The sequence below is a fragment of the Moschus berezovskii genome, chromosome 8 (assembly GCF_049115385.1).
Source record: "Moschus berezovskii isolate FMDL1 chromosome 8, NW_MosBer_1.0, whole genome shotgun sequence".
Classification (NCBI taxonomy): domain Eukaryota; kingdom Metazoa; phylum Chordata; class Mammalia; order Artiodactyla; family Moschidae; genus Moschus; species Moschus berezovskii.
In genome coordinates this window covers 27,418,937-27,433,636 of record NC_142467.1, presented here as the reverse complement: position 1 = coordinate 27,433,636, position 14,700 = coordinate 27,418,937, and the positions used below count along the sequence as shown (strand labels likewise).

General features: G+C 35.7%; 1 protein-coding gene across 3 annotated transcripts in view; it reads left to right on the top strand.

The window, feature by feature from the left end:
* VCAN (versican) overlaps nt 1-9,910 on the top strand; it is a 118,979-nt gene extending 109,069 nt beyond the window's left edge. For all 3 annotated transcript variants that reach the window (XM_055428743.2, XM_088838492.1, XM_088838493.1), the window contains 3 exons: nt 2,569-2,713; nt 8,443-8,625; nt 8,772-9,910. In XM_055428743.2, the coding sequence (XP_055284718.2) occupies nt 2,569-2,713; nt 8,443-8,625; nt 8,772-8,899 (456 nt within the window). In that variant the 3' untranslated portion in view covers nt 8,900-9,910. The remainder of the gene's footprint in view (nt 1-2,568; nt 2,714-8,442; nt 8,626-8,771) is intronic.
* The last annotated feature ends 4,790 nt before the right edge of the window (nt 9,911-14,700 follow it).

The following is a 14,700-nucleotide window of genomic DNA, read 5'->3' as shown; positions in this document are numbered from 1 at the left end:
TGCCCAGAGAGATGTCATATTGCTGTTGTCCCATAAATCTGAATCTGTATTCCTTTCAGATGAAGGAAATGTGTCTCCACCAGTCAGGTCAACATTGGATGTGATGTAAAAGCTGACAGTAAGCAAAGCCTATTGGAAAAGCAGTATCCAAGTTGAGTCAGACAGACCCTGAACAAACTTGTCCCATATCACATTCTAGTTAAGAGTCTGGGAAACTGCTGTCTTATTTATAGTCCAATATTATTTTCATCTCAGTAAAGTTTGTTACTTTTGAATAGGCATAAGGACTATGTTTTTCATGTAATTGTTGCTTGATATGGAGGCTACATTTTAAGGTGACAAAAAATTGAATGTAAACCGAAAAGTTCTGGGTGTTTAACATTTCTAAGGTCCAAGTTATTCCCAGTCTTGCTGTATCATTGTAAGAGATAATGCATACCAAGTACCTAGAATAGGGTTTCATCTATTATTGGTGCTAAAATAAAAGGCAAGTATCACTGTTCAGTTCAGTTCAGTTCAGTTGCTCAGTCGTGTTTGACTCTTTGCAACCCCATGGTCTGCAGCATGCTAGGCTTCCCTGTCCATCACCAACTGGACAGATTGCCGTTCAACAATCTCATCCTCCGTTGTCCCCTTCTCCTTCTACCTTCAATCTTTCCCAGCATCAGGGTCTTTTCAGATGAGTCAGTTTTTCGCATCAGGTGGCCAAAAGTACTAGAGTTTCAGCTTCAGCACCAGTCCTTCTAATGAATATTCAGGACTGATTTCCTTTAGGATTGACTGGTTTGATCTCCTTGTATTCCAAGGTACTCTCAAGAATCTTCTCCAACACCACAGTTCAAAAGCTTCAGTTCTTTGGCACTCAGCTTTCTTTTAGTCCAACTCTCACATCCATTCATGACTTCTGGAAAAACCATAGGTTTGACTAGACTGACCTTTGTTAGCAAAGTAATGTTTATTCTGTCTAGGTTGGTCATAGCTTCTCTTCCAAGGAGCAAGCATCCTTTAATTTCATGGCTGCAGTCACCATTTGCAGTGATTTTGGAGCCCCCAAAAATAAAGTCTGGCACTGTTTCCATTGCTTACCCATCTATTTGCCATGAAGTGATGGGACTGGATGCCATGATCTTAGTTTTTTGAATGTTCAGCTTTAAGCCAACTTTTTCACTCTCCCCTTTCACTTTCATCAAAAGAGGCTCTTTAGTTCTTCTTCACTTTCTGCCAAAAGGGTGGAGTCATCTGCATATCTGAGGTTATTGATTTTTTTCCCATCAATCTTGATTCCACCTTGTGCTTCATCCAGTCTGGCATTTCTCATGAGGTACTCTGCATATAAGTTAAATAAGCAGGGTGACAATATATAGCCTTGAAGTACTCCTTTCCCAATTTGGAACCAGTCTGTTGTTCCATGTTCCAAGTGTCACTGGTGGGAGGCAAAAGATATTTCTGGTTACATGTCATTGCTCAAACTAGAGAATCAATAAAAATTATCTAAAGATATAAATATAAAGGCAACCAGTAGAAAACCATCAGATCAATAAAGTTCCTTTTAGTTATCTGAACATTCATTAAAAAAACATTTCTAGTAAGATGTATTTTAAAAGTATTATCTTGTTTATCAATATATAAAAATGTGATAAATGTTCCTATTAAAGAAACTTGCAGTTTGGATCATAAAGCAAAACACAACTGTATGGTGCACATGAGAATCATATCTAAAGCAGAATTACTCAGAGAAGTTGAATGTAAAATGATGGGCATAGGTATATTGGATAAATAAGAAACAAATATAGCAATTTACATATATATCAATATATCAAAGAATTTGGATAAAACAATTTAATTCAATAAGACAAAGAAAGTTACTTTATAGTGATAAAAATATAAATGAAGGACTGAACCTTTTATTGCACTATAATCACAACTACATAAAAGTGTATGTACACATAAGGTCTGGAAGAAAACATGTAGATTAGAGTGCCGAGTTTATGATTTTTTTCTCTAGTTGTTGCACTGCCATTAATGTGTTACAATTAACAATAATGCCATGGTTAAAATTCTTAAAATGAGCATTGATTTCATATTTAGAAATCTAGGATACACGTGTGCACACTAAGTCATTTCAGTTGCTTCCGACTCTTTTTGACACTGTGGACGGTAGACCGCCAGGCTCCTCTGTCCGTGGGATCTTCCAGGCAAGAATACTGGAGTGGGTTGCTATGCCCTACTCCAGGGCATCTTCTTGACCCAGGGATCGAACCCGCATCTCTTGGCTCCTATATTGGCAGGAGAGTTTTTTATCACTACCACCACTGGGAAGCACTATTAATAGCCCCAGATTCCTTAGATATATCTCATTGTCAAAGGAAAAAATATGAATATTTCTTGAAGAGAGACTTCAAGATAACACATATTTTCCACTCAAAGTGTAAAATCTTTACCACCAAAATTATTTGAGCTAAATTGTTCAACAGGAATTGCTGACCCCAGTCTAATTCAATTGTGCTGTAATGGAGCCATGACTTTTATAGTATGCTTCAACAGTTGTCTTTCCCTGCATTTTTACAGCAATATGAGAACTGGAGGCCGAACCAACCAGACAGCTTCTTTTCTACTGGAGAAGATTGTGTTGTGATTATATGGCATGAGAATGGCCAGTGGAATGATGTTCCCTGCAATTACCATCTCACCTACACCTGCAAGAAAGGAACAGGTAATGATTAACCCATCACTAATGTATACTTAATCTGCATTTCAATTATCAAGTAAATTCAAGAAGAATAAACGTCGTTGTTTGAAACATAAGCTGGATGTCATATATAGCATCCTTATTGCTCTGGAACAGTTTACTTTCTCAATATAATTGAAAAGTTTGTTTTCAATAGTGTCTTCATTTTAGATTTCAAGTGCTTAAGATAATAATGTAGCATTTATATAAAAAAAAACCCTATAGTTTTTAAGAAAAACAACTGTCAGCCCCAAGGGCCCACAGATCTGTTAATTTTGATGAGGAAAGTATTAAAAAAATTAGTTGTCAAAAATAAAAAACTGGGATATACCATAAGATAATGTGAATTATTTTTTCTTAAAAATAAAAAAGACCACTTAGTGCCATTTGGCCCATGTTCAAATTTATCAGTGGCTTAAAGTACTCCAACTAAAAAACACTGTTCTGCCTTGGTGGGGACTGTGGTCCCCACCTCATGGCAGCCCTCATTCAGACTTTCCCTCTTTTTTCGTTAAGCTCCTGGTCTTTATAGACATTTGAGTTTTTCAATCAGTCCCTTAGAAGCTCAATCTATGATCATAAACCATAGAACAAAAATACCATCCCTATATCTATTATGACTATTTTCAAGAAGTGTTTATAAAAACATTTATAATGTAAGTTCTAGAATGAGGAGAATTGCTTAGTTGACGTTAACAGATAAAATTAAGAAAATTGATTTTTCAGTATTTATCATTGACCAATATGTTTGAATTCTAAGCCACATTATGTAGACTTCTTCCTGAAAAAAAACCAGGAATTGCATCACAATTTTTAAACATGGTTACAATTGATAATGGTGTTAGAACATTCATATTTAACTTCTAGACCCAAATTTTACCCACCTCAATTAAGAGTACAAAGTACAAATGCAAAATATAAAATCCATTTGACTTATTGTTTAATATAAAAATAATAAAACTAAAAATATATACTCTATAGATATTTTAGAAAAGACTTAAACACCAGTGGGAAATTGAAAGACAGAGAACAGTAATTTACACAAAGCTGAGTCGAAACTCAAATGTTATCTGTGATTACTTCACTCTGCTATTCTCTTCTCTAAAGGAGAATTTATTCTGAATATCCTTTCTATGTGAGCAGCTTTCCTGACTATGTATGTTACTTTAGCACTTATGCCATTAAGCTTGTGAAAACAGCAAATCAAGTTATTTGCTGTTTTCCCTGTTTCTAGTGTAAGAAGTCATAATGAACTATCTGTCTTTATCCAAATGTCATGTTTGCCTTCTTAGATCTCCAAATGCCCCCTGGAGTCATCCTTTTTAGTTTATGACCCAAACATTCTTTTCTTTCCAGTGTTATTTTTTCCTATACTAGGGTATATTACAGCAGCACTATTGACATTTTGGACCAGACAGTCCTTAGTTGTGGGGGGCTGTTCTGTGCCTTGCAGAATGTTTAGCATTATCTCTGCCCTCTATCGCCTCCCAGGTGGCTCAGTGGTAAAGAATTCACCTGCCAGTGCAGGAGATGCAAGAGACATGGGTTCAATCCCTGGGTCAGGAATATCCCCTGGAGAAGGAAATGGCAACCCACTCCAGTTATTCTTGCCTGGAAAATCCCACAGACAGAGGAGCCTGCTGGGCTATAGCTCACAGGATCGCAAAGAGTCTGATACAACTAAGCGACTGAACACATAACACTTCCCTCTATGCACTGAATGGCAGAGGCAGTCTCCTCCACTCCACATCCTCTTCCTCTGCTTTGTGACAACCATCCACGTCTCTAGCCATTGCCAACTATCCCTGGGGAAGGGGGAAGAAGAAGAAAACTGCCCCCGGTTGAAAACCACTGGCCTATATCTAAAAAGGATTCACAAAAGCAGCATCATGGTATACATTTCCCAGTGGGGAAAGATTTACAAAACATTAGGTCTACTTCATTAAAGGAGGAAGAAACTAAACCAAAACAATTCATATATTTTATCTTCCTACTGTCTGATTTTTATTTATGTAAACTTAATTCTTTGTTAATCTTTACCCTGGGGAATTTTATGAATTTTATAAATGTCTATATAGACTCATTTCTCTTTACAGATAATTTATACATCTTTACAGACCTAGTTAGCTTTAATTAATTACAAAGAAGAATTATATTATTTACCAAAGACATATTAAAAAAACAAACCTCAGTGCGTGCCATTTATGCATCTTTGGAGCGTTCTGCAGGTTCTTTCCAATCCCATCCATTTATCTCCAAATCCAGCCACAGATAATGACTTAATTCCCTTACTTTTCTCTTTAAAATGATCACTTATGCTTGTATCTGTAAGCAAATTGTTTAGTTCTGCACATTTGTGAACTTTAAGTTTGTATTTTGTGCCTTGCTCTTTTTGTTCAGCATTGTTTGTCAGATTAATCCACGTCGATGCATGTAGCTCTGTTTCTTCATTGTTGCTGCTGTGTAGTATTACATTGTATGACTATATAACATTTTATTTATCAGTTCTACAAGTGGACATTTGGGTTATCTTCACTGTTTTTGCAATTATAAACAATGTCACTATGCATATTCTTGAACTTGTTTATGGTAGATTCTGCAAGTTTCCATAGGGTGTTTCTCCAGGAGTGAACTGCTGAGTCATAGGATATGTATACCATCAAATTTACTAGAAAATGACAAATTATTTTCCAAAGTGGTTGTACCAATTTGCACTCCCACCAGCAATGTGTGAGGGGTCCTGTTACTTCACATCTTCTCCAACATTTGATCTTATCGGACTTTGAAATTTTTGCCAGTCTGGTGGGTATAAAATGTTATCTCTTCTGATTTAACTTGCATTGTCTTAGATGATTCTTCTTGGAAATCTTCTCATATATGTATAGCTCTTCTTTTGTAAGCTATCTGCTCATTTCTATTGCTTATTTTGAAAGATTGATTGCTTCTCTTATATATATTGATTTGCAGTTGTTTTTTTTTTTTTTTTTTGTATTTTGTTTCTGTTTTTAATGTCCTAGTTTCTAATCCCTTGATAATTGTATGTTGCAAATATCTACTCCTAGTTTGTAGCTTGTCTTTACCCTATGGCATTTTTTGATGAATGGAGTTGTTTATTTTGTTGAATTTTCTTTTATGGTTTAAGCCTTTTTGTGTCTTAAGAAATTCTTACCTACCCTAACATTGGAAAGATATCCTATGTTGTTTGCTAAATGCTTTATAGTTTTATCTTTTACATTTATATATGTGCACCATCTAGAATTGATCTCCCATGGACTCTCTGAGGTAGGGAACCAAATACATTTTTTTTCCATATGAATACCCAATTGTCCAAATGAAAAAACCTACCTTTTTGCTACTGCTCTGCCATGTTGCTCTGTCAAATATCAAGCATATATATGTGGATCTATTTCTGGTCTATTTGCCTTTCCTTGCCAATACCACACTCCTTGAGTTATTTTAACTTCAAAATAAGTCTTCATTTATAGTTTTGGAAGAAATCTATACATTGCTTTCCTCTCAAATTTAAAGACAACTTTTAATTTGCCAGAATCAATATGAGTTATCTAATTGATATCATTGCCCTCTCATTCTATCTGATACTTACTGGTGTCTGGGCCCTAGTATAGACTTCCCATATTACAATCAAAGAAGTGTAGATATGCAGATGGGGGTTATCATTGAACTATATATAGAGTAGACTATTAATTGAAAATAGCATATTATTATGGAATTCTCAGTTTACCTTAGGAATTTGTGAAAATGAAATAGACACACAAATACTTCTAATTTCTTAGTTTTAGATAGAATTTTATAATCTATTTTTAGGTTATGTCTATCTGAGACACAGTTTCTTATGTGAATGAAAAAATATGCCTGGATTGTGTTTTATTAAAGACAGTTTTGTTTGCTACAGGGTCAATACTTTCTAACTTGTTTTGTTAGGCAGAAGTAAATTAAAGAGCTAAATATTTAAGTTAAACCTATATTTGTCACTGCAAAAGAATATGGTTGTAAACAGCCTTCTGGATATGTAAATAAATTTAACATTTGCAACCTTTTAAATGGGCTTCCCAGGTAGCGCTAGTGGTAAAGAACCTGCCTGCCAATGCAGGAGACATAAGAGACACACGGGTTCCATCCCTGAGTCAGGAGATCCGCTGGAGGAGGGCATGACAATCCATGCTAGTATTCTTGCCTGGTTATATTAGGATGTTGGCATCCAAACATCTTGGTACCGAGGTTTCTAGTAATCATTCTCCCACTGAAGATTTGCATTATTTCATAAGAGACTATGCCATACCCTTGTAGGCCTTATGATGGCATTCTTAAAGTAAACTATGGGTAGGAAATGTCATTTAGGGAAATTATATTGAAGTTAAGTTATATTTTTATTAGAGCTATATAGCAAAACACAGTCACTTAGAGTTAAATTAGTATATTTTTAAAGCAAGTACACTAATATGAGTAAAATTACAAATTAATACAAATGCAGTTGAATCAATTTTCCCACCTTCTTGAATTTCACAATTAGTTTTTTCTTTTACTGTTATTTTATTTCCTTTTTACTATTTCTACCATCACTAAGTTTGCTGCTATTCAGAATTTTTTATTGTAGGTTAAAAATGATGGTTATATATTCTAAGATATACCTTTAGAGTTGAAATTTATATATATAAGGTAATTACAAAATTGAGGCATGAATACTACGTCCTGACTTGCTCTCTGTCTCCATAGAGAAGACAGAAAGAGCAAATAAACATAACTGAACCTGGATATATTTTATTTACACTGAAAAGTCCATATTTTAGAGCTATATTGTTATTATATATTGTAAGTTTTTTCAGAGAAGTGGAAATAATAATTAATTGTTGCTGCTGCTGCTGCTAAGTCACTTCAGTCGTATCCGACTCTGTGTGACCCCATAGAGGGCAGCCCACCAGGCTCCCCCGTCCCTGGGATTCTCCAGGCAAGAACACCGGAGTGGGTTGCCATTCCCTTCTCCAATGCATGAAAGTGAAAAGTAAAAGTGAAGTTGCTCAGTCGTGTCCGACTCTTCACGACCCCATGGTTTGCAGCCTACCAGGCTCCGCCGCCCATGGGATTTTCCAGGCAAGAGGACTGGAGTGGGTTATTTGAAGTGAAAAGTGAAAGTCACTCAGTTGTATCCTACTCTTTGCAACCCTATGGACTACAGTCCATGGAATTCTCCAGGCCAGAATACTGGAGTCGGTAACCTTTCCCTTCTCCAGGGGTTTTTCCCAACCCAGGGATCTAACCCAGGTCTCCCGCATTGCTGGCATATTCTTTACCAGCTGAGCCGCTGAGCCTGTTTGAAGTGAAGGTGAGTGATAAATAAAACCATTGGGATAAAGACAAAACCAACAGGCTACATAGTGACATGAGACAGATGCCTTTTAATTTGGAATTTTTTCAGAAAAGTAGCTCTTCCAAATGGACAGATGAATGTATAACCATATGCCCTATGGTTCCTTTAAAAAGTAAAAAACCACAATTCAAGATGACAGAATCTGAGATTCAAACTAGGCCCAAAGCCTCAATGTTTCATTTTGTCTTGAAAATTTTCAATTTCTTAATCTAAATGATTAATGAAGGTAATTGATTGGGTAAAATAAGGAAAGAAAAAAAAGAAGAGTGTCTTGTACTAATAGAAATATTTAGATTATTTGTAAATAACCCAATTTACTTTTCTTTAGTTGCTTGCGGCCAGCCCCCTGTTGTAGAAAATGCCAAGACCTTTGGAAAGATGAAACCTCGTTATGAAATCAACTCCTTGATTAGATATCACTGCAAAGATGGTTTCATTCAACGCCACCTTCCAACTATCCGTTGCCTAGGAAACGGAAGATGGGCTATGCCTAAAATTACCTGCCTGAACCGTAAGTGGTCCTTTAGAAAGAATGGACAACCATGCTATAACAAGTACTAGACACCCTCATTTTACGGCTACGGTATTGGTAGTTTAGGGTATGGAGCAAGTAATATTGTTGTGTTTTCTTTTCTTTCTTTCTTTCCTTCCATGTAGCATCTGCATACCAAAGGACTTATTCTAAGAAATACTTTAAAAATTCCTCATCAGCAAAGGACAATTCAATAAATACATCAAAACATGATCACCGTTGGAGCCGAAGGTGGCAAGAATCAAGGCGCTGATCCCTAAAATGGCAAACACATGTTTTCATCATTTCAGCCAAAGTCCTAACTTCCTGTGCCTTTCCTATCACCTCAAGAAGTATTATCAGTTGGTTTGGATTTTTGGAACACCATCCAGTCCAGTCATTTTGGGTTGCTGTGCTCCCAAAACATTTTAAATGAAAGAATTGGCATTCAAAAAGAAAGCAAACAAAAGAAAGGAAAATGAGAGCAGAGTGGAACCATTTCCAGCCTAATTTCTTTAGTTTTCTATTTGCCTCCAGTGCAGACCATTTTATAATGTATACCAGCCTACTGTACTATTTAAAAAGCTCCATTTCAGCACCAATGGCAATGTAAATAAGATGATTTAATGTTGATTTTAATCCTGTATATAAAATAAAAAGTCACACTGAGTTCAAGCATATTTAATGATGATTACGGAGCCTTAGAGGTCTTTAATCATTGGTTCGGCTGCTTTTTGTAGTTTGTTTAGGCTGGAAATGGTTTTCCCTGCTCTTTGTCGCCAAGACTGAAGACAGCTTTTGCTGGACAATTAAGAAACACAAAGTTTTGTAGGTCACTGTCCCATCTCCACCACAGGTACAGTTGGCTTCCATGTGATGCTGAAGCCTGACTAATGGGATCCCAACGAAACTAGAGACTGCAACATGGAACTCTTCATTTAATTTTTTTTTTGCTACGTTCCTTTTTCTTCACTTACAAGAAAGGCCTGAATGGAGGACTTTTCTATGACCAGGAGCATTTTCTAGGGGTCAAAGTGCTAATTATTAACTCAACTGGGTCTCCTTTTTAATGGCTTTCATAACACTAACTTGCAAGATTACAGGTCAACACATTTCAAATGGATATAGACCTAGGGTTCTGGAGGGAGGGGGTTTGTTAAAACAACACACATTCAAAGAAAGAAATTTTGTATATATAACCATTTTAATCTTTTATAAAGTTTTGAATGTTCATGTATGAATGCTGCAGCTGTGAAGCATACATAAATAAATGAAGTAAGCCATACTGATTTAATTTATTGGATGTTATTTTCCCTCAAACCTGAACATTGACGTAGCTGGTAGTTATTTTTCGGTTTTAGCCTTTTTACTTCCCTCACAGTTTGGAATCGTATAATCTAGGTACTCTGTCCCTGATTAAATAATGTGATGGATAGAATGCATTAAGTGTTTTATTATAAAGAAGAGTGGAAAAGTGTATAGCTTTCAGCAAATGGTGTTTGCCCATTCTAAGCAAGGAGCACATATATAGAAATAGTATGGGCATTGCTTCTTATTAGGTGGAGTGTATGTGTTGAAATTTCTCCCTATCTCTTCCCACTCCATTTTCTCCCCTTAATTTGAATAAAATGACTGCTAAAGATGACTTTGAATTATCTGCTTAATTTAATGTTTAAAGAAACCCTGTGATGGAAAGAAAGCATTTAGGTGTCTTTTCCTAATTTTAGTTTAGAATGATCTTGAGAGCTCAAGATAATAAATAAAATGCGAATAGAAAAAGAGCAGACCCAACATGGATTCTTTTTCTCAAAACCTCTTTTGACTGGAAGGAGCCACAGTAGCCACAATCATACATACTGTCTTTAGGCAAGTTCCTTGGTTGCTGTGTTAAATGTGATCCACCTTTGGGTGTTGTAGAGCACAGAAAAACTCTGTGTCTACCTATGAGGTTTTTATTTTTCCTCTTTCATTACAATGCACATAATACGTTCCTGTATTTATATTATAACATGTATAGTGTAAAATGTGAATGACTGTTTTTTTTTTGTGAATGAAAATCTAAAATCTTTGTAACTTTTTATACCTGCTTTTGTTTCACCAAAGAAACCTAAAATCCTTCTTTTACTATACTGTGACTGGTCTGGTTATTTACGTTTTTTATATTTACATGTATTTATTTATATATTTATAACTTTAAATCCTAATGTGCACCAACATTTTTACATTCTAGATCTATCATGGAGTACACACTGCTGGCTTGGATGAAATGATTTTATGGCTAGCAGAGAGATGATTATAAATATCCCTGCAAAAATTGGAGATAGTAATTCTGATAATGTTTACAACCACATTCTTAGGCATTGATCTCAAAAATGAAAGAAACATGCAATAGGAAAAGTGATAGGTCACACTTACACAATTCTTCCTATTAACCAGGCCAAGTGTTTCATGTGCCTCATCTCCCAACAAGCCTAAGAGAGAGGCTGTTACCGTCTGATTGATGAGGAAACAGCATAGAGAATTCAAGACATTTGTCCCCAGTTGCACAGTTTGTTTGTAGAGGATTCAGGTCATCTCGACAACCTGCATGTTACTTTCAATAAAAATATAAAATAATATATTCTCAGCTGTTAAACATTCAGGAGGTTAATTTACTGGCTAGAAGATCATATCTAACAAAATGATCAGAAGATGTCACAAACACCAAGTTCCTATCCATCCAGATATTCACTCATCCCTTTATTTACTATTATCAGTACTTACTATGTATTAGGCACTGGACTAGGCCCTGGAGATTCTACAGTGAGCAAGCTACACAGGTTTCTGCCAATGTAAGGTTTTTTATACTGAATGCATCCCATGTGAGTTATTTTACAGTCAATTCTATTCAATATATTTATTGATACTTTGAAAGAACAAATTCATTGTATATTCTGCAGTTTTATAGAAGATATCATAAAGGACAAAGGTGAGTGGAAAATAATTTTGAGGTTTCTTTCTTGAAATGTCAAAAATATATGGGAAGGAATGATTAGATGCAGAAGAGATACTTTTCCTTGTTGAGCTTGTCCTTTTAATGTCCTGTCATATCTATACAGACCTTTAAATAGGAGTTACTCCAGGGAGTATGTAAGTATGTGGCACAGTAGTCCACCTATATGTGCCAATGCAGGGGACTCAAGAGACGTGCATTTGATTCCTGGGCTGGGAGGATCCCTTGGAGTAGGAAATGGCAACCCGCTCCAGTATTCTTGCCTGGAGAATTTCATTGACAGAGGAGCCTGGCAGGCTATAGTCCATAGGGTCACAAGAGTCAGACACGACTTCGTGACTGAACATAAGCACATATACACCCTTATTAGATGTTTATAAGTCCATCAAATAAATTTTTATTGATCTAGGTACAAATAATAGAGGCTATGAGATGTTCCATTACCTATAATTCTAGGACAGAGTGAGAAGTTTAAGGATACTCAGCACTACTCAACATCAGCCAGAAGTGGTTTTCTATTCATTTCTAAAAGTTGGGTTGTGTATCAGGGGAAGAATGTGCCCCTACCATAAGGAGCTATGTAAGAAGAGGTCGTCTTCTGGAGTAGCTGAAGTAGAAGAGATATGAGAGATTGTATAGGGAGGAATGTTGTTCAGTTGCTAAGTCCTTTCTGACTCTGCAACCCCCTAGACTGTAGCCAGTCAGGCTCCTCTGTCCCTGGAGTTTTCCAGGCAAGAATACTGGAGTGGGTTGCCATTTCTTTCCCCAGAGGATCTTCCTGACTCAGGGATCAAACTTGTGTCTCCTGCATTGGCAGGTGGATGCTTTACCACTGCTCCACCAGGGAAGCCCCATAGGGAGGAATACATCATTTTGATGTGATAGCAACTTTGCTGATCTTAAGAGAATTTTCAACTACAGAATAGGAAGTAAGAACTAGATTAGCCTTGAGCTAACTGTCCAGAAGGCATATATCATGCAAACTAAAGTTATCGAGTTTGGAAATGGACAGAAAAGAATATAATAGGTTGCCAAAAAGTGCAGAGTTGCTTCATGAATGGGCTATACATGTGTCTCCCAAGCAAAGAAATCTTCAAGAGGAAATATATCTTAGATAAAAGCAAAAGATGTTACTATCAAGTGGTTAAAGACTCGGTCTTGGCTTCAACATGTTTTATTGTGTTTCTTTTAATGTTTCCTAGTATTACAACTGCAGTGAAAGGATTTCTGAAGAAAAAGGCCCTGCAGTGATGGTTTCTTACAACTTGTACATCTTTTTTTTTTTTTTTTATTGTGCTGCAGTTCCCATTTGCTAAACACAGCAGAATTCTTCCAAATGATTCTTTTCTAAAACAAGTCTATACAGAAAGTTGATAAAGGTCTTTGAATGAGTCATTCAAGAGAGTGTAATCTTTTCCCATTATTACTCATTTCTCAGTGTTGGATCCCAGCTGGACTAGGAAGAACAAATGCTAAACAAGAACAAGAATGGTTTTTGTTGAGATGTTTACAGAATAAGCAAAGCTTGGGTTTTAATTGGAATTTAATTCACAGTCCTGTCTGAATCCATCAAATGATCCCTGTTGAAGATTAAAAGTTGATTGCCTTAAGGCAGTAAGTTGTAAATGATTTTGATAGTATTTACTTTAAAATAAAACTTTAAACTCTGTTCCCATCACATCTGACATTGTCAACCAAAATGTTTTTCATAATAGAGTAAAACAATTATAAAGGACTTTATTTTTGGCGTATTATAAATATTGCCATTCTAAAATAAACATGTAACATCACTCTTAAATATATTCAGAAGGACTCTAAATACCATACTAGTTTGATTCCCATTCTCATCCATCTAAAAAACAACTGAAGAAAAATAAGCTTTTAACAGTCAGATATTTTATGTTTTTCTTATTTTTGGACTTGGTTTTTTAATTTCACTTCCCCCATGGAATTGTATCTAAATATTATACATTTACGTGCTTGAAAATCTTCTATTGATTAAGCTATCAACACATATACATCAAAATTTGTACTTTGAAGTGAAAAATTAATTTTAAGAACATAAACATAAAGGTGTAAAGTTAAAAATCTGGATTGAGTTATCATTGTAATTTACAGATATAAAATTGGTCAAAACAATATAATGTTCTTACAAAATTTGAAAAGTCATTACACAAATTGTAACATTTTATTAAAAATACAGCTCAATGAGATGATTAGGACTGTTTATCCCAATTTACATTTCCATGAAACTAGAATGTGTCATGGCTTAGCATCAATTCTATTCCTATTTTATTCTTATAGATTTAAAAATGGAAAAAAAAAAACTTAAGTAAATGGAAATGATAGTTTTATTACACAAAGCCACTCATTTTTTTTTAAACTTCTTTTTAAATTATATGCCAAAAATCACATAGTGGTCTATCAAAAATTATTTTCAATTACTTGTCAGTTGACATCTCAATGAAATCCTTCTTAAAATTTATTGGTGTCACTAGAGTCATTCATTTGGATTTGTCCTTTTGTTTGTTTATAATTTTTACATCCCAGGTCAGTGCATCCTAAGACTCAGGACAGATGAAGAATGTGTTTGATGTAGTGGGTTTTTTGTTTGTTTTTAATAGATGCTTTCGGCTTATTCTAAAGCTTTAGGTTTTCAAAGCTTATTCCTGAAACAACATTAGCATCACCTAGAAATTTTTAAGAAATGCAAATCCTCAGACCCTGCCCTAATGAAATAGAAATTTTAGGACTGAGAAGAGCAACCTGGGTTTTCACAAGCACTCAGGGTGATGCTGATGAATTCTAAAGTTTAGGAGAACTGGTTTTAAGAAGATGTAAAAGTAAAACCAATGGCCTCCACCACAGACACTTTCTTCAGTTCAGTTCAGTTCAGTCGCTCAGTCGTCTCCGACTCTTTGCAACCCCATGAACCACAACACACCAGGCCTCCTTGTCCATCACCAACTCCAGGAGTGCACCCAAACCCATGTCCATTGAGTCGGTGATGCCACCCGGCCATCTCATCCTCTGTTGTCCCCTTTTTCTCCTGCCCCCAATGTTTCCTGGGATGAGGGTCTTTT